Source organism: Rhamphochromis longiceps, linkage group LG6 (genome assembly GCF_057381845.1).
Source record: "Rhamphochromis longiceps isolate RC_006_pf linkage group LG6, R_longiceps_female_GT1.1, whole genome shotgun sequence".
In the NCBI taxonomy this organism is placed as follows: Eukaryota; Metazoa; Chordata; class Actinopteri; order Cichliformes; family Cichlidae; genus Rhamphochromis; species Rhamphochromis longiceps.
Genome location: NC_140562.1, coordinates 31,671,477 through 31,691,759, shown reverse-complemented (window position 1 = coordinate 31,691,759; position 20,283 = coordinate 31,671,477). Strand labels below are relative to the sequence as shown.

Genomic DNA, 20,283 nt, shown 5'->3' with positions numbered 1-20,283 from the left:
TTTTCACAGACTGTGCTACTAGACTTATAAACTGGGAACAGGTTCCAGCAGTTTACGACAGAAAGCCATACCTTGTGGTTTTTGATGCAGCAGGACCAGCAGCTTTAGCTGTGGTCAAAGCACTGGTTTTTGGAGCAGTAGAAGGGGCTCTGCTGGCAACAGCTAAAAAAAAAAAAAAAAACAAACAAAAAAAAACAAACAAACAGAAAAGACAATGAGACGACAGAGAAATCAGAACAAGACAGTTTATTCATCATACCTTATTTAGAGGACTGTGTTGAACCTTAAGCTGTCACAGCTCCTTAAGACTCACCTGTAGTTTTGGGTTTAGCTCCATTAACAGTCTCCGTTGCAAGTTTCTTCTTAGGTGTGCCATTCACTGATGGTTTGGTACCATTTGTTACTGTGGCAGCAGCCACAGAGGTAGTCCTGGCAAGTCCAGCAGACCTCTTGTCAGGCACTCTAGTTTGGTTATTGGCTGTTGTGGAAACTGCTGATGTACCCAGTGGTCTTTTGGGTATAGCTCCTGCTAACGAAGATGTTTTTACCGTAGATGTTGCTGCAGTCTTCTTGCCTGGAGCAGCAGAAACACCGGAGGCAGATCTGACATCATTCGCAGTGCGATTTGAGGCAGTACCAGGCCGTGAGCTGGAAGCCCCAGCAGAGGCCAAAAGCTTCGTTTGAGGCCCACCAGCTTTTGGTTTAACTTTGGCCTGCGCAGGCACTGGTTTGCCATTGGCCTTTGGAGCAGCTGTTAATGCAGTATCATTTGCTACATCATCTGCCTGTGATGGGGCTTGTTCAGTTATGTTTTCTTGTAATGAGGAAGGCTCTGTTACAGTAGCAGCTTCACCTTCACTGGGCTCTGTGGTTTCCATGCTAACCCCATCCGGTTTCATACCCTACTTCAGAAACGTGTGGATGCTGCTAGAGTTGATGCAGATATCTACGTCTACGGGCTCACACCTGTCCTGAACGGTCAGTTCCTCTTATCCTTAACAAGGACGTCCTGCTGAAAAAGAATACAAAAATGTGGGTTAACCTCCAAGCTCAGTTTTGACTGTACTTCAACTTAAAGCTGAATTAAACTATGCTGCAATATCATGGATTCACATGATAAATTATGTCCCTGTCAGCCAAAGGAAACGGTAGTTATGGTAAGGGGCCTCAGTGGAATTTGGGAGAGTTTAAGAAACACAGGAAGCAAGCAGCCTGAGATGCCAGCAAATATTCTCACTAAAAATCACCCTCCTCTAGAGTGACTACTCCATCAACTAATGTGGCACAACCATGACAATAATGCATCAATAATGGCCAAGAATCTACTTAAACTAAAGGCAATTACCATTAAAATACCACAATAAAGAGAAAGTGAATTGCTTTAACTGTACGTTTTAGGGGAAAAAACCCCAAAAAAAAAAAAAACCCAAAAAAAAAAAAACAAAACAAAAAAAAAAAAAAAAAAAAAACCAAACACCACTGCTCCAAATTGCTTCCAGCAGCTTAAAACTCAGTGGAGGAAAAAAAAAAAAAAAATCTGTGGTTTGGAGAGCTGAAAACCAGGAGAGGTTTTCCTAGTTGAGAGCCCACAGGCGATGAGACGGTGGGAAACGAGCATCAAATAACCCATTTGTTGTCGATAGTTTTGTGTTGAACAGATGCAGTGTAATACAAATATCATCCTATGACTGTTTAACAGTTTTAGTGCAATGGCAAAAATGCAGACAGAAATTGTGGAAAATCAGAACTTGACATTAATTATAAAAGAAGCTGTGGTGAAGAAGTGACGAAAACAAAGCCCGAGGGGCAATCTGGAGATTGCGTGCTAGTCGAGTCGCAGATCTTTAGCTTATTAACCATCAAACTGGAATTTATATTGCTATGACGGGACAAAGCTGTTCCCAGATGCTTAATGGATTTATCCCCTCCCTCAATCATCCCTTTTACCCACAGGCCCCGTGTCTTTGCCCTTTTGACCACAGAGCCCTCTACCAACCCCCTCCTAAACACTCATCTCCTGGTTTTCTATAGCCCCCCCACCCACCCCCTTCTCTACTTCCCCTGCATTTAGATCTAGAACCAGTCAATTGCTATACAGATGGATGATCTAGCAAGCAGAAGTCCTGCATGGTACAGCAAACAAACTGGGCAAATGAATAAAGATGGACAGGAAACCCCCCCAGCAAATATCTTCTAGAAAATGGTCAAGTAGTTAAATTAGGTAAACCAAGAGAGCAAAGCTGCTTTTCCACTATAGAAACTTAATGACCTGCATTTTATGGCAAATGCACTCTCCTCTACTCTAAATATTTGTAAAAGTCCTAAACCCCTACCGATAAGCAAAAACATCTGACATAAACTAACAGTTCCAAGGAGCAAGAGTTTCCACAGACATCAGATTACTCAGTGCATTTATAAAGCCACATTGTGTACAACAGCATGCACTACAGTAACTTTTTTTTTCCCCCGTCATTTTTTCAGAGATCCCAGACTTTTTCTCCCACAGCAAGAAGGTTAAATATTTACTTTTCGATATCAAGTCTTAACAATAACTACTGATTCATGCCTCTAAATGCAAATTTATCATGGACTATTGGTTGGAAATTCTGGAGGAACTTGTTTGACTAGTCTGTTTAGAGTTTTTGGTGTCTTTAAACCAAACTAAACTCCCCACCACAACCCCCAAAGCTGCCGATAAAAGCTACAGAGTCCTTTTCTGTGTTACTTTTAAATAACTGACCCAACCCATTTGCTTTGCTAACTTCAGATTTTACGGTTGTTTCAATCTACTCCATATGTTTCCTTCTCTGATTCTTGTGGCTAAAAATCTCACAAAGTAAGCAAAGTTGGGAGAGAGCAGTGCACCGAATGTAATTTTGTGTCATCTCATGGAAAACATCAAGCTTCACATGAGGATTAATTAGCCAAATGTGCAAAGCTCTTAGAATAGTGGTATGCAAATTAAATACCAAATTAAGTTTGTTTTCACATCCCCCTCACCACTTCTCAGCCATTTTAATATATTTGCACTGACATTTATTGGGGTGTAGCTCTTGGAGGAGACATTCTGGTTATTCTTCTCAATAAACTTTACCCAGATTACTCAGACAGTACTGTACTTGGCATAGTTTTGCCAGTCAAGCTACTAATGCTAGGAGCTTAGCAAACAGAAGCTCAAAGCACATTCCTTCTGAGATGGTGACCCTGTTTCGGGCAACGTCTTGATGCATGCTCAATCATCCAGGTAAGTAAATCTCCAAAAGTTGATTCTGTTCATCTGGACGTAGCGTTTTGTGGGAGAAACGTTTCGTCACTCATCCAAGTGACTTCTTCAGTCTCAGCTGTATGAACAGTACATTTGTTTCAGTCATTATGCAAATGTACTGTTTATAAGATTGGTGAAACCTGCAGCCAGCTGAGCCTGAAGGAGTCACTTGGATGAGTGACAAAGCGTTTCTCCCACAAAACGCTACGTCCAGATGAACAGAATCAACTTTTGGGCAAGTAAAAGGCATCATCTGTGACCAGCTGACTCTTTGTGACGTAGCACAGATGGGAAGCGAAAAGATATACAAACTCCCAGCCGCACGGTCGTGCAGAGATAAGCGATGTCTTACGGCGAGGTTGCTCTGCAGAGCAACTTTTGGCCAATTCTGCTCTTTAAATTCATTATTTTTTTTATTTAGAACTGAAGATTTTGTGTTCGAAATTCAGTTCACTGAAGAGCCATAATCCTCATGAGTGCAGCGTACCCTTTTCTAGTCAACATCACTCAATATGCCTGACATCTAGTACATTTTGCAGATTTTGTGATGAAAGCAAATGCCTGAAGGCTAACAGACTGCAGCAGTGCATTTGGCCAAAAGCAGGAGAGGAGAGTGTTATTTAATGCAGTCATTACTTTATTAGACTGTTAGAGGGAGTGTGTCTAGACAGAGCAAGAACTCTAGTCTTTGTGGCATTTACATTGCACTGCAATAGAAATATGTGTCATTACATTTTATTTCGGACTTCTGTCTTCAAGCAGTTTAATTGCATCTGTCGTAACCCATCTCTCAGTCTCGCCCTCTGCACATCCAGACGTTAGAAGTGGTGCCTGACAAAATGGGTCACTTTTAATACTGTGTTAATACAAGCACAGGGGGATTTAGCTGTGTTTAGAGCACGACAGAGGTTTGGGATGCATTGTGCAGACTGCTGAAGGTGATCTGTTGATAGAGATGCTGTCAACTGCAGATTTACACCAGACTGCTAATGATGTTGTAAATATGAAATATCAGAGACATAAATACACATGACAGACTGTATGCTTAGAAACTGTAGATAAATGGGAAAAAGCCAGTGAAGTAAAACAGGAAAATATTTCAGCTATTCAATGCACAGTTGTCCCCTACGCATTTCGTTGTAACTTAGTCTATGCGTCACACGGCCACGAGGATTGTGTCAATACATCTAATATTGTGCATTCTGGACTGCTAGCTGAAAAAGCAGTGTGTCAGACACTGGGCTATAAGACTTAGAACTGAACCCCACAGTTAAATCAAATTATTTAAGAAAAAGGATAAATCCATAATGCAAATGTGTTAGTGCTACATGAAACTGACCACATCAGTTTATTAAGGTTGAGCTTTTACTTTATGATCCATGTCGATGCTGCATCGTCTTCAAAGTGAAGAATAAAAGAAAGTTAAGGCCTAAAAGCTGCAGCAGTATCGAGTGCACATCCGCCCCATCCACATTCCAGCTCTGACTTCCTCAAGACTCCTTGGGGCTACGCAACGACAGCTGGCTGCGTGCATGTCCGTTTATGTGCATGAGATGAGTAACAGTGCAAGGGTCAAATGGAGAGTGATGAATGCGTGGGCTGTGTGTACATGCACAAAGATGCAGTGTATGAACGAGCAGAGGGTGCAGGTTCAAAGTGTGAGTGACATGAAAATATCCATTGCCATTAATGAGACAGCCAGAAAAAAGTGAAAACCAGAATTTGCTGGCCTGCCTACATTCCAGCAATTCCACAGGCACACTTGATTCATCGCTGCATTCTTACTACAGCCACACCTTCGGAGATTGTTTTTCAAGCAAACGGAAGCTGCCGTAGTGAATTTGACCGTTGTTTCAGGCCTGGGAGTGTTCAGCACTAGAGTGAAGTAGGGCCAAGTATACAAATGGGTTGACTGATCATTAACTTTCCTCTGGTGTGAGTTTGAGCAAGATGCATGTACGACACAGGAAAAAACACAGGCGGTATTCAGTTCAAGTGAGAGCTCAAATGAGTGTGTAAAAAGGGCAAACAGGAAGAGGGTGTTCGATTTCTGGCACTCAAATTACAAGAAAAACAAATCAAGACATTTAATGGTGTTTGGGGAAAGGCAGGGGTTTTCCTAACCTTGAGCTCAGGCTTCATCCTCATTAAAATAAAAATTAAAAAAATGAAGAAACCTACTCTCATTCACTCAATCCTACTGTACTCACCACTTCATAAACCTTTAGGATTTACAGAACGAGCCTTCAAACAAGAATCTAAAAGTAGGTAGGAAAACTGAGTCCAAGTAAACAGGGGCTGTGTGTGTAAATCCATGCTTCTCTTGACCATACAAGGTAGTAGTGGCGTTTCTGCTTCATCACCAAGTCAGTGTTTAGTTCACAGAGAATGAAAAGGAAACCAATTGGCTCTTGGAAAACAAACGTCTTAACAGTTCAGTCTCTGTGCATTAAGCCACTCTCCCCAATTACAAACCACTGGTGAGTCAATATACCTCCACATAATTTCCTGTCAAAATTTCTACATATCCAAGAAGGAAATTACTGCGACTTTCAGTAACAGGTATTGATTGGGTTCTTATTAGTCACTTTCGACCCAATCTGCATTTCAATAAGCAGGAAATGAGCTGTTTGGTAGTAGCTCTAGTTTTTAGTTTCTAGTCTAGTTCATTGGACCAAATTATGAGTTAGAAGACCATGGCTTCGTGCAGCTCAAGGAGTCCATATAAAGAGCAAAACGGAGATGTCATTTGCCACAATTCTCTCTTGAAACCACGGACTTTAAGATATATATGTGCTTTGTAAATCAGGGCTCGCAAAATCACTAGCCCGACGTCCCGGAGCTAGCGATATCTCCGGTCGGGCGACCAAAATCTATCTCAGCCCTGCCCGTCGGGTTATCATATAGCCCAACGGGCGGGGCTGAGATAGATTTTGGTCGCCCGACCGGAGATATCGCTAGCTCCGGGACGTCGGGCTAGCGATTTTGCGAGCCCTGTAAATGATAACCAACCATTAAAATATTAACCCTTGTGATGTCCTCCCGATTTGCATACAATGTGAGCCATCAGGGGTCAAAAGTGTCCCCACTTCATTTGACTGTTTTTTAAAGTATAAATTGTCAATCAATTCAGTGTTACACCTTAGTTTTACTTAAGACCAACACATTAACACAAAATTTACTCAACATTTTACATTTTAGGGCCACCAGACCTTCTTTACAAAAAATAAACCCTGTTTTTTTTAGCGAAAACAAATTGAGAAAATTAAATATTTAATTGTTTAGATAATTTTGACTATCTGAATAACTAGAGAGTGCTGTATGTTGAACTTTAGCGAGAATTTTTTTTTTCAAGCGTTTATAAATTTTTAATGGCAGCAAATAATCACACTGGTGGTCCTCAGGGGTCAAAAATGTCCCCACTTCATTTGACTGTTTTTTAAAGTAAAAAGTATAAATTGTCAATCAATTCAGTGTTACACCTTAGTTTTACTTAAGACCAACACATTAACACAAAATTTACTCAACATTTTACATTTTAGGGCCACCAGACCTTCTTTACAAAAAATAAACCCTGTTTTTTAGCGAAAACAAATTGAGAAAATTAAATATTTAATTGTTTAGATAATTTTGACTATCTGAATAACTAGAGAGTGCTGTATGTTGAACTTTAGTGAGAAAGTTTTTTTTCAAGCGTTTGAAAATTTTTAATGGCAGCAAATAATCACACTGGTGGTCCTCAGGGGTCAAAAATGTCCCCACTTCATTTGACTGTTTTTTTAAAGTATAAATTGTCAATCAATTCAGTGTTACACCTTAGTTTTACTTAAGACCAACACATTAAAACAAAATTTACCCAACATTTTACATTTTAGGGCCACCAGACCTTGTTTACAAAAAATACACCCTGTTTTTTAGCGAAAATAAAAGAAAATTAAATATTTAATTAAATTAAATATTAAAAAATTTTTTTTTTTTTTTTTAAATTCTCACTAAAGTTCAACATACAGAGTGCTGTATGTTGAACTTTAGTGAGAATTCTTTTTTTGAACCATTTATAAATTTTAAATGGCAGCACATAATCACACCTGTGGTCCTCAGGGCTCAAAAATGACCCCGTTTGCTTTGAAGCAACAAGTATAAAATATCATCCATCTCTGTGTTTCAAGGTTTTATTCAACTTTATTCCAACTCATTGCCTGACAGTTTTCTATATTTTGGCATGGTAGGAGGGCATGAGTCTGAGTGAAGGCAAACTTTCATGAGGACAAAGGCGTGTCCATATTTGACCCAAGTGCAGGAGGAAGCTCAGGTTTATTCCTCTGCACTGGTCCCATCATGGACAGCATTCTTTCTGCAGTTGCAGGCCAAGGGGCATATACAGTAAACAAGCTGTTACAGGTGATTGTTTTCTTTTGGAAACCTGCAATGTTAGGGACAACTCGTGTCCTGACTGCAGGACAGACGGTTTGCCCAGCATCACATGCTGCCCATGTTTTTGTCTCAAAGTTCCCTGGTTTACTTGGATGTTCTGTTGGAGGGGACAGAGTCCTCTGAAGGGGACTTGGTGCTCATACAGTCACATCAGTACCAGGATCTTACATCACAGCAGGAGGAACACCCACTTGTGTTTCAAGTCAAGTCAACACCAACACACATCATACACCTCAAATGGGAGCACGTTTGTGTCATGAACGACGATCATCTATTGTGTCTTTATCAAGAAATTATGTCCTTTTTGTGCTTCTATGATTAATCTTGTGTCAGCATGAAAACTTCTCTACCAGACTCAGGATGTCATAAACTGGCCGTAGCGACTCTACTGGATGCACGGCAGTAAGAATCAACACACCCACATATGCCTACAGCTGCATTCGGTCCATTTTTCTTCCTCTCTTGTTGTCCCTCCTTGTTCGTCATTGAGTTGGCTGTAGAGCAGGTCATCTGCTAATTGGATGGTTGTTGGTTCAATCTCTGTGTGCTCTAGTCTGGAGTTCTTACCAAGGTGTCCTTGGGCAAGTTACTGAACCCCAACTTGGTCTCTGATGCATCCATTGGCATGTGAACGTTAAAAAGCAGAATACAAGCAGAATACACTGTGTATAATGCTTTCAGTACTCGAGTAGAAAAGCCACTGAAGGAGTATGGGACCTGGCACATGTGCTTGGACTGTGGTAGATCATCTTTCTCTGAGGCACATGAGAGAGTCAGGCATCGTCTGTCACTGGGAAGGTTAGAAGACCAGATCAGTGTTTCCTCACGTTACTGCAAATATTCCTCTGTCTCAGCTGATTCCTCTTTCCTGCTTGATTCTTTGTCTTCATCATAATTGAAATGGATGATGTGTAGTCCTCTGACACATCTTCTATTTCAGTTTCACATTCTGAAAATTCAAGAAACTTCAAGAAGCCCAGTCACTTTCTCTCCAAGCTCCTCAGACTACCATGTCCTGGATGCCTGAGAACCTACTTGAACATAGTTCAGATTCTTCATCACTTTTCTTCACTTCATAGCCTTCTTCCACTTCTGCAGGTGGCTGATGTGCTTTTTCAGAGAAAGGGTAGCATGTGCTCTAAATATTGACAATATTTTCTATATCTTCTAACCCTGGATCTTCCTGAACATTGATTCTCCCTCCTCATTATACTAGAGGACAATATGTGCTTTGTCCTACTGGTCATTGCTTTGCACAACATGGTAAAAAAAAGTATGCTCATCAAAGTATGCAAATCTCCAGTGCAATGGAGGCTTTTGAGGATACTTTGTGTATGTATTATTGTAGAGTCTACCTTACAATACGAAACACTTTGATGCGGCTGTTGTTGTGATTTGGCGCTGTATAAATAAAATTTCATTGAATATAGAGCACCTGCCTCCTCATTGTGCTGCCTGTTGTGGTTGTTATGACCAGTGCTTGACCCCACACATCAGTGATCCAAGATCAAAGATGTTTGAAAACAGTATGGTGTGAAAATACGGCTCTTTGCAACACTTTGTACTTTGGGGTCATTTTTGTCCACGAGGGCCAACAACGTTATAAAATTCAATAAAAACCACATAAATAAATCAAATTACTTGAAACTTATTCCAATCATTCATAGTATAGTAATGAATAACTTCTGTTATTTTCAGCCCATTTGATGAATAACAAATACATTTTTGATAGCAAAAGATTTCTTTAGAGGACAAAAATGACCCATGGACAACACAAGGGTTAACTGTTGGCCTAGAAATCTGCTGTTAGATCCAGAAGCCACTGATCCACAGGCTAAGTCAGCAGACTGCCCAGTGGGTGTGTACAACCAGACCTGGTCTGGCTGAATGCACTTGCAAAGAGTAATTCACTATCTGGGCTTGATGGCACAGATAGTGGAAAATACATCCTGCTCCATGTTTTGTGAACAACCCTTCACTTGATCAAATTGATCCAAGATAATTAAATATTAAAAAAAGGTGACAGCTCGTACCAAGTTATAAATAATCAGTAAACAGGAAGTCAGTGAAGGATGGGGCAGCTTGTCAGCTACTATCGGGGGGCAGTGTAATACAGCGATTGGATTATTGACTTTATGTAGCTTTCCAGCAGTTACAAAGAGCTAGTGAGAAACTGTAGAAATTCCTTGCATCTGTCATAAATTAACTGTTAAGGCCAAAAATTTGCTATCGAAGACATTACCTCAAAGTGGATCTTTTGGGTGTGACCATTCGTGCATATTTTAAAGAAAAGGGTCCGTTATCTTATTTAACAGAATTCTATACATTTTCCACTCATTTCCACACTTCTGATAAACAAAACCTGTTACTTCACTAATCTTCCAAAACAGCGCAACTCAATTCATTACCTCCTTGAGACATTTTTTCTGAGCTGTGACTTAAGCTGTGGCTTAACACAATTTCCTTGTTACCAGTCATAATGTTTTGTAACCCACATGACCTGTTCTACCACAAAAGGTAAGCCACAGGGGGGGGGGGGGGGGAAAAAAAAAAAAAAAAAAAAAAAGTTAGACTACATCCTCTCAAGTCTATCAATACAGATTCATGAAATGAAAAGCAAAAACATTACATTTTGCATTATCAATGGTTCCAATATGAACATCAATGAAATTCTCTTGAAGCATGTAAGGCAGCACTACCTACACATGCTCCTCACTCTTTGAAGAAAACCCATCAACACAACAAATGGCACTCAAGAACCTCGTTATCCGTTAACAAAGAACCACATTAACCTTGAGTGATCTTGCAGCTTAACTGGTTTCTTTTCTTCTGTCCAAATAACTGAACCATGTGCTGGTGTTGACAAGCCCTACATCACAGCACCCAAGACTGCATTTGTACTGATGAATGTTTATCCAGACCGTGCCAAGAAGTTGTCTATCGGTCTTCACCAAAACACTTGTCCAGAAACAAGTGTTTGGAGTACTTCAGCAAAACATTCTGCACAGATACCAAAAAAGTGCTTACTGACAATAATCAATGTTCCTGGCAAAGAGAAAAAGAAAAACACTTTCATCACTAGAGTTGGACTAAATGTTAAGCATGCAGCTTAATCAATTCCATACAGGAGACTAACAGGTGCTAAGTGACTGTAAGCTCCTCAACACTGTCATTAGGAGCAGGTGGTTAAGTGAACCTACAAGTTAAATGGACTTAGCCAGCTAGCCCTTAAGGGAGTGGCAATAAAACAAGATGGACTCCCAGCTATTGGCAGTGATGTGGTCTAAAGGACTGCAGAGAAGTGGGCTGCAATCTGTTCCAAACCTGGGAGGGTTTTCAAAAGCAAAAGCCAGGCTTTCCTGCTGGCATAAGGACAACCTGACAATGGAACAAATAATAACAGCAATGAGGTAAAAATCTAAGTAGTGAGGAGAGGAATGGAAATATTTCTGTGCAATCGCATCTGATCTTCTTACATGTTCGTGTGCATAAATGAGTTTTACATCACAGTGCTATGGGGGGGGGGGGGGGGGGACATTCAGACCCCATTGTGTGTACCTCACTCAGGCTTGGTGCTAAGGAGAATGGGGGGGTGGGTGCTCAGAGGATTAACTGGAACAGCGGGACAGAGGAGCAGCTGGCACTGAAACTTCACCTGTAAGATTAGGGACACTTGTGTGAAGCTACCCCATTCTTATATACTGAACACACAGTGAAGCAGTGAAGCATTCAAATCTGCCATCGGTCAACCCTTACCGCACCAAATGGTTACTTACATTTTATTGCTGGTTGGAGCTGCCCTGGCCCACGAGTTAAATATTACCTTTCAAAATAGCATAGTCTCTAATCTATTACCCCACTCAAAGCAGGGGTGCCGTAGTAATCAAACCGAGAAACGTGTGAGGCGTGACTTTAAAATTGGAAATCAAGGGGATCCGGGAGGAATTCAGTAGTGATGTGCGATACTACAGATTTCGATATCGAGCCGATACCAAGTAAATACAGGGCCAGTATTGCCATCATCAATACCAATACTACCTTGGGAGCAGTGTGTCATGACATTTGCAAATTCTGAATTTGTTTTAAAGACCACTAAATTGACAATAATTAGTTAACACAAAACCCTACAGCTTTCAGGATTGTTTTTGTTTTTTAAGGGGGTGTGGGCTGGAATCTAAATGTGCCTGTCTTTAAAGGACTTTATGTCAACTTCTGTTTAAATGTTCTATAGGTGATAAATAAATAATGTGACAGTCAACAAAAAAAGGTTCATGTTTGAGATACATTTCTTCATTTTTAATAACTAACTAAATAAACAAATAGTCAAAGGAGCTTGCAAAGAAAAGCGTCTGGACTTCAAGTTGCTTCAAGCAACTTAAAGAAGCAACTTAAAGAAGTCCAGACGCTTTTCTTTGCAAGCTCCTTTGACTACGATGACCTGGATGACTGAGAACCTTCACAGACATAAATAAACAAATAACACAATTCAGTAGGCTATATACTGAACTTAGAGGAGAGAAACAAAGTATCGATCCTTTCACACTAGTATAATCCACTACCAATTCCAGTGTTGGTATTGATACTGTCAATATTTGGATCAATCTGCCCAACTCTAGAATTTAGCCCCATAAGAAACACATAGATAAAAGACAAATGCAGTTAAATGTAGTCCAAGGGAGATTGAAGAAATATGCCATTATGTTACAGGCCTGTTACATTTTCCACAACTTCAATTCAAAACAAGAGCCAATTACGAGTTTCGATCGAAAATCGAGAATGGCTGGGCTGTAGAGAAACCAGAGATGACATCACTTTTGGCATATTAAATCAACTCAGTGGCTACTCCCTGTCCACCAGCCAACTGGTTATAGACAGGCGGATAGTCAATAACACTGAAGAGCCCGCAGCCAGATTAGTTACGATCTCTGTGACCGGGCCGGGCAAGGTGAGGACAGATGGATACCGATCCCACACCTTGCCTCCATGCTTCTGATAGCCACACCCCTGAACTGTCACACACATAACTAAATACACATTGGCAGACTTTCATGCACATGAAAGAGGCAAAGGATAATAAAAGATACACAGCCAATCCAAAACAAACACACTTTATTGTTGTTGTGAACTTTGCTTCTTCTCTGGCAGTTATCTAGTTATCAATAGTTCTCAGTTTTCCTGTATGCAAAAAATAAATAAACTGTGGTACCCAACAAAGATGTTTTACCCTTTCTTAGGGAAATTACCAGGATAAATGAGACTAGCCAAAAACACAATATGAATATAATATTATTTAGAAGTGCAGGATTAATTCAAACATAAAATATATTTGTTTTTCATTGAAATGGTCACACATAAGAGTAAAATGGTAGACTTAAGGTAATACAGACCAACTTACATACACAGTCACCTCCTAAAGGCCGATTCAGAGCCAGGAAACTCAATTCGTGCTTTAGCGGACATGAAGGCTGCACGTGTCAAAGAGGGGACAAGCTCTGAGGCATCATATTACTCATACAATACAAAAACTAATCTAGTTAAAACCGTTGGCATTTAGCCACACACAAACACAGGACTCATTGTTTACAGTTCTCTCATTACCTGTTCTTTGTAATGCTACAACACAAATACACCCTATAATATAAATACACCCTATAAATGTATTTTTAAAACATCTTTAAAAACCATTTTGCTGTATTCTACAACCACAAAATATCTGGCTTTAGGAAGGCATTCAAGGCTACCATAGTGAGCTAACAGACATATTTCTAAAGTGCTGAAGTACCGTTTCAATAATTACAGTACATTGAGACTGGCTTCAGTTCCAGACAGAGTACCTAAAAAAAAAATGCAGCGCCAGCATCCACTACTCTATCCTAATGGGCAGCAAAGTACCAGCCTCCAAACCACAGTGATGAGCATTACATCCTTACCATCCCACAGCTACAGAGAGAAACACAGGCAACAAGGGTGAAGGATGAAATAAAGTTTAACCCTTAAAGTCTTCCTAAACAGATGTAGTGGAGCAGGGTTCAAGCACACTGGTGGTAGCCTCACAGCCCTGCACTCACAATTAATCCAGCTTTTTGACATTCATGCATGTAGACACTGATGGAAACCAAAGCTGTGGTACCACTTTTTAGCCAACTTTAGCAACTAGCATAGCGCTACAGAAGAGGAGTCCGCATTAATCAACATGATAGAATTTACCATTTACTTTCAAATATCACAACTATAGCTTTCAACCAAACAAATGACATTTCATAGAAAGGTATTGAAATTATCTATTTATTTCATAACAAGTAAAATGAAGGCTAATAATGTGTTACTTAAAAGGCTATCTGGGAATGCCGAATCGGCTGTGGATCGGCAAACTCTGCAGTGTTGTGGTAAAACTGACAATAGTTAACTAATGTGACCTAGTGCAGAGGGGGAGAGTGTTACTGTAGGTGTGTGACCATCAGTTTAAAGATCATGCTCTTTTGTGCCAGTTAACATGTAACTCAATAGACAGCCAATCACAAGCCGGCTCACAAAGAAAACAAATCTATGAGAGGTTAAGAGCACAAATTCTGTGGTTGCTTTTTTGGTCCCACAGTGCAAATAATGAGATCTTGCCTGCAAAAATCCCACTTCATCCCCTGGCTGCAAGTATTTTATTTTCAAAATTCCCATGAGTGGACTCTGAGCCACTCTAACATTATGCAAATCTGCTGGTGTCCAATCTACTAAAACGATCATGAGACAACTTTTAGGGGTTAAAAGTAAAAATGTATATATAAATAAAATACAATTTAAATAGAAAACAAAACCCTAAATGTGAGTTTCTTCCCAGTGAGTTTATTATAAACGAATAAACCGCATGTAAAAGCTGATAACTCAGCAAAGCTCCCTTAAATATGAGCACTTCTGGCTCCATTTTTATTTAATAAAAATAAATAAAAATTACCACAATGCTTGACTAGAAAAATGAGATGCTGTATCCGAACCCCTTTGGTTTCTCTTAGGATATTTGTCTTTTTGCAGCCATTTTTCTGCCTTTTGTTTGCAAATTTAATTGCATATCAAAGTCCCATAGTGTGAGCACCGAGCATCATTCTAATTACCTCACAACCACTCACACGTTTGGTTTGTTGATATGGAGGTGGTTAACATCTAGCTATTGGGAATTTTTCATTCTGATCAGAATTTTTAAAAAGATCATCATATGAACTTTCCACCAGATCAGACATGAGTATAGTACGACAAAAGTGTGGATTGAATTTCCATGAGTGTGGGACTGAGACGGACTCTGGTTACAAGATGTAACCAGCTCACTTCCAGGAAAATGCAAATACTCCATGCTGTGCAAGGGTTATGCGCTTTTCATTCATCTGCTCCGACTTTTGACATGAAATAAGGTGACTGATTGACATGAGCTCTAATTTCTTTTCAAAATTTAAATGATTAATACAAGAATGATTTCACAGGGGCATTAATACTCTATTGGTTAAACTTGCCTTCTTTTTAAATTTGCCAGTAGGTCTTTTTTTTGGACTACCTACAGCATCTTTTCAGAAGTTTCTTCCTGTTAAAAGGGACTTTTTTTCTTCCCACAGTCACCAAGTGCTTGCTCATAGTGTGCCATGGGATTGTTGGGGTTTCTTTCTAAAATTCTAGTGCATTTACCTTCCAATATAAATGTCTTTAAGTGTCTGCTGTAGTGATTTAGCACTACATGAATAAACCTGAGTTGAACTGAATACGATTTGAACCCCAGACATCATATCCACTCAGAGCCGATGCACACATGATGAGCCAATGCAAAGCTGAATAAATAGCCAAAAATCAGGAATAATGCTATAGAATATCACTGCAGTTATCAAACTGAAAGTGAAACTTGAGACATAAAATTGCCACTTTTATTTACCCATCACCTCAAATAACAATCCCAGCACTGACAGTCTGTTAGTGTTGTAACAGTTGTTTATACTGTTGCTGGTCCTTTACCTTTTTCCTGTCATAGAGAAGTCATAATAGGCAACATGTTTGGAGTGTAGAGAATTGAATGTTAAAAAAAACAACTAAGCGCTGCAGCCACTGTTAGTGCTTTTATTTTTTTTTAATCTTTCTGCATTTTTCCAACCAGACACAAACGCGACCAAGAATCCACCTGAAGGCGCCTCGTAGCTGGCAAGGTTTGACAAGGAGGTATCTGAAGCATTCCATGCAAAACAAAAGGACAGGTTTGTTAATCAGTTACAGACTTGCTCCCTAGTGCACTGTACCCATTTACACAAGCCAGTCACACTAGATTTCTCAAACGCAGCCACCTGCATTTTTCGCACAGACCGTCACGCCTGAAATAAAACAACAACTGCAGTCTCCCCATTAGGCACCACTGCCCAGGCTCAGTCATAAAACAAGCCTTAAAGTTTACAAGCCAAGCATACCAGGGCTTAAGGATGTGCGGAGAACTTGAAGCAAATGCTTAAATCAATTCCTCCGATTCAACATAGTAGTTTGTTTTGGGGTTTTTTTTTTTAAGTTCTTGTACTAATAATGTAAAAATGTTTCATGTGCTACTGATAGTTTGGATTTTAAAAAGGAGTTCATAATACTTGCACATTCCTGTTTATAAATCCCCCTTTATCCAGCCATTGAAGTTTAAGGTTACAGAAGACACTGAAATGAGAAAACTATTTCAAGCCCTTCTTCTCGGTTGCTTTGACCTTTGGGAAGAGGAAGAGGAAACGGGGGTGTGGGCAGGGGAAATGGCTGTACAGTATGAGGGGAGAAAAAAAAAAAAAAAAAAAGAAAGAAAAAAACCCCAACCAAACACAGCTGTGTCCAAGTTCACAGGCTGGCAAAATATGAGAGCCTTTTACTTAACTTTAAAGCTACACTCCATCATATGCTGCTAAAACAGTAGATATCTGATGCATCTTCATATGCTCGACATCTGTGACCAGGAAGTGCACAAATACACCAGCCAAGTCACTCAAATTCAGTTAAAAGGTGACTGCATTTCTCCATTCGTTTCCGATGAGCCTTTTAAATGGGGCAGAAGTGCAGATTTTGCCAGATTCATCCTCTGAAGTAGGACACAGCAGCAGTGAACCTGTAATGACCCTCTAAGAGCTTAGCCAGACAGTCAGAATAAACAGAGAAGGGTGGGTGTCATGTGGCTGTGTCATCCACACCCTGTGTCACATCCAAGTGATGAAATGGGTTTGGGAGTAAGAAACACACACCCAAATGCAAGGGCCTGCATGTAAATAACATTTCTGAAGCCAGGGACAGTCACTGGTCCTGATTCCAAAAGCCCTGCCACACCACACCCAGTCAAGCCCCAAAACACAGTGATTATGTAATGCAGACTCACAGCCAAAACCTGAAGGATAAACAGCATCGCTCTATCATTGAGATCTGCAGACGGTGCCTCTGATAGTCTGCCTTACTGCTTTGCCAGGTGGAGAGTGAGATCACCCCATGTGCAGAGATGCAAATATGAAAACAGGCCTTGATGGTAATCTTGGAAAGAAACTACTAAGCTGGCAGTGCCAAGAAAACAAAGGGTGCACGGTGCTTAAAATGACTGGGGAACTTAACGCATGAATGGCAAAGTAAGATTCTCAGATGAACGCCTAAAGATACACCACATGAGGAAAAGAAAACACAAGATGCCCACATATCCAACTTTGCACGCCTGGTTCCAATTTTACCTCCCCAATAGTCTGGTTTAGAGTTTCTGGGTGATTTAAACGCCTCAAAGGGAGCTTTAATAACACCGATTAGCAGAGGGCCCCGTCGTTCTGCCTCGCAGAACAATAGCGTGTGTACGCCAGGGAGGCTGGCGTGAAGCTGCTCAGTAAACTGAATCTGATGCCAACGGAGACCCTGTCAAACAGAGAACCTGGAGCACCGTACATCGGGATAAATTTCACCTCGAGACAGAACGGCACACCGGAACCACCGCCCAGCTCCGTGCTAACGTTTCACATCCATCATCCCATCAAGCTACACACCGACCACTCCACACCACAAAGAGGGCGTCTGGCTTCAAAACAAACGCTGCTTTCTTCATTTAAGAGATGCTAAAATAAAACAAAGAGGGTGAGCCCTTCTAGGCAGAACTGTAATTTTTAAATTTAGCAGAAAACTGTGCAAAGATGTAGCCTAACTCGAATGATGTCGCTCGCGGCAGAAACGTTACAGCGTAGTAAATTGTCCGTTACCTTTCAGCCGTCGTTAAGACTCCCGAGGAAACAAACAGTCGGCCCCTTTCTGCCCCGAAGACGACGCGAAACGCACTAAATATGCAGGCGAAGCCGTATATTTTACTGAACTAACAATAGAGCCGCGCGTTCAGCGGCGGGCGTCCCTCCTCGTGTCCTTCCCTTCACGTTTGAGCAGCGGCAGGAGGCGACGGGCTGCTCCCCTTAATGAAGGACGGACCCGAAGGGGAGGAGTGGCGGAGGAGTCCGGCTGCAGACTGAAGGCGAAGCGTGGCGGTCATAAAAGAAAACGCAGATTAAATCCCACCGCCGGCCCAATCAAAGGCGCGAGCCCCGGCGGTTATGCAAAGCAGGAGTGACGTGGTAGTCAAACCGTGTCCCTGTGTGAGCGCGTGACTTTAAAATTGGAAATCAAGGTGGTCCGGGAGGAATTCAGTAGTGCTGTGCGATGCTACAAATTTTGGTATCGATCCGATATCAAATAAATACAGGGCCAGTATTGCCAATACATAACAGTGTGTCATGACATATGACATGAGTCATAATCAACTGGCAAGTTGTGAACACGTTTTAAGGCTACACACACACACACACACACACACACTTTTCAGGGTTGTTTTTGTTTTTTTGAGGGGGGTGGGCTGGAATTTAAATGTGCCTGTTTTTAAAGGACTTTATGTCAACCTCTTTTTAAATGTCCTATAGGGATAAATAAAATATATTCATGTTTGAGATACATTTTTTCATTTTTAATAAATAAATAACACCATTCAGTAGGCTATATACGGAACTTAGAGGAGAGAAACAAAGTATCGATCCTTTCACTCTAGTATCATCCACTACCAATACCAGTGTTGGTATTGATACTGTCAATATTTGGATCAATCTGCCCACCTCTAGAATTTAGCCCCTGCAAATTTGTGGCTTCAACAGCATTGCTTTGTCCTGCAGACACACACATCTTTTAAAACACAAGCACATGCTCTGACCAAGCTGAGATAACCTTGTCCTTTTTCCAATTTCATCCTCCCTAAGCCAGGATAACAAGATGGAGTATCTCCAGTTTGTAGATACGACCTAATCCTGCTGCTGCACAGAGTAAACAACAGGAACCATATCAGATTAAACTCCTCTTATAGGCCTTATGCACAGCATGCCTCTACCTTGTTTTATCATCTTTTCCCACAACTGTGGATAGAGAAAATCTTTTACCCCCAGATTTTTACTCATGAAGCTCCTCTGTGAAATATTAATCTTTTACTTTACTTTTTCCTATTCTCTTGTTGATTTTGCTTACATTTTTGTGTAATTTTCACCCTATTATTGCACGAGATAGGTGAAGAACAGAGTGCAGGCAGGTTGGATCGGGTGAAAATTAGTGTCAGGAGTGCTTCTGGCTGAAGAATAGCAGCAAGAGTGAAAGGGAAGGTTTACAAGATGATATCGAGACCTGCTATGAAGTACGGTTTGAAGATGGTAGTCCTGACACAAAGATGGGAGTAACTGGGAGTGAGCAGGATGGACAGGATTAGAAATGAGTAGATCAGAGGGACAGCTCAGGTCGAGCGCTTTGGACATGTACAGAAGAGGGAAAGCGGATATACTGGAGAAAGGATGTTGAACATGGAGCTGGAAAGCAGGAGGAAAAGAGGAAAACCTCAGGGAAGATTCAAGGATTTAGGGGAAGAGGACATCGATGTGACAGAGAAGGATGTGGGGATAGGGTGAGAAGGAAGGAGACGAGCTGCTGTTGTTACTATGGGAGCAGCTTAAAGAAGGAGAAGAAGAATACGAGTTGTTTTTGTCCTTTTAAATTCAAGCTACAGTTCATTAGGAGCCAGCGGTGATTTATTCAACCAGGAGTTTTCCAAGAATCTCTGCTTCTCCGCGGGGACAACGCCACTGAAACTCTCTGCCTCAGATTCCTTCACCCACATGTTTGCGATCTGTACTTAAAACCAAAATTCCTGACAAAGAACTGCAAGAGCTGCACAACAGGTTTGGATAGTTATATCCAAAGAAAGCGAATAAGAGATTGAAATTGTTAATTATCTGTGCTCACACTTTGGTACAGTGTCCACCGCCCTATGGTACGAGCCCACAATAGGTTTTAGACGCATGCTTTTATTTTCTTATCACAATGAGACTTTGAGCTGCAGCTGCAGGCTCAGTGAAACACTGAAAAGACAGAAGGATACAAAGACGAGCAAAATGGGTTTGGACAGCTGACATCAGCTGTTGTTTTCTCTTATGAGCACGGAGAAAGAATGAGGTTATTTAAAAAGAGAGGCCGTGGGTAAAGAGAGAAATCTGAGTGAAGGGGAAGAATGAAGGTTTAGCAAAAAAAATCCTCAGCCTTGGACTCGCTGG

General features: G+C 40.8%; 1 protein-coding gene across 2 annotated transcripts in view; it reads right to left on the bottom strand.

Annotated features, from left to right (window-relative positions):
- prr36a (proline rich 36a) overlaps positions 1-18,228 on the bottom strand; it is a 33,289-nt gene extending 15,061 nt beyond the window's left edge. Inside the window, exons 1-3 of one of the 2 annotated variants that reach the window (XM_085410231.1) lie at positions 17,914-18,228; positions 314-1,012; positions 72-162 (exon numbers count right to left, since the gene is read on the bottom strand). In XM_085410231.1, the coding sequence (XP_085266357.1) occupies positions 72-162; positions 314-899 (677 nt within the window). In that variant the 5' untranslated portion in view covers positions 900-1,012; positions 17,914-18,228. The remainder of the gene's footprint in view (positions 1-71; positions 163-313; positions 1,013-17,913) is intronic. The other variant, XM_085410232.1, reaches the window with a different exon arrangement.
- Between the last annotated feature and the right edge of the window lie 2,055 nt (positions 18,229-20,283).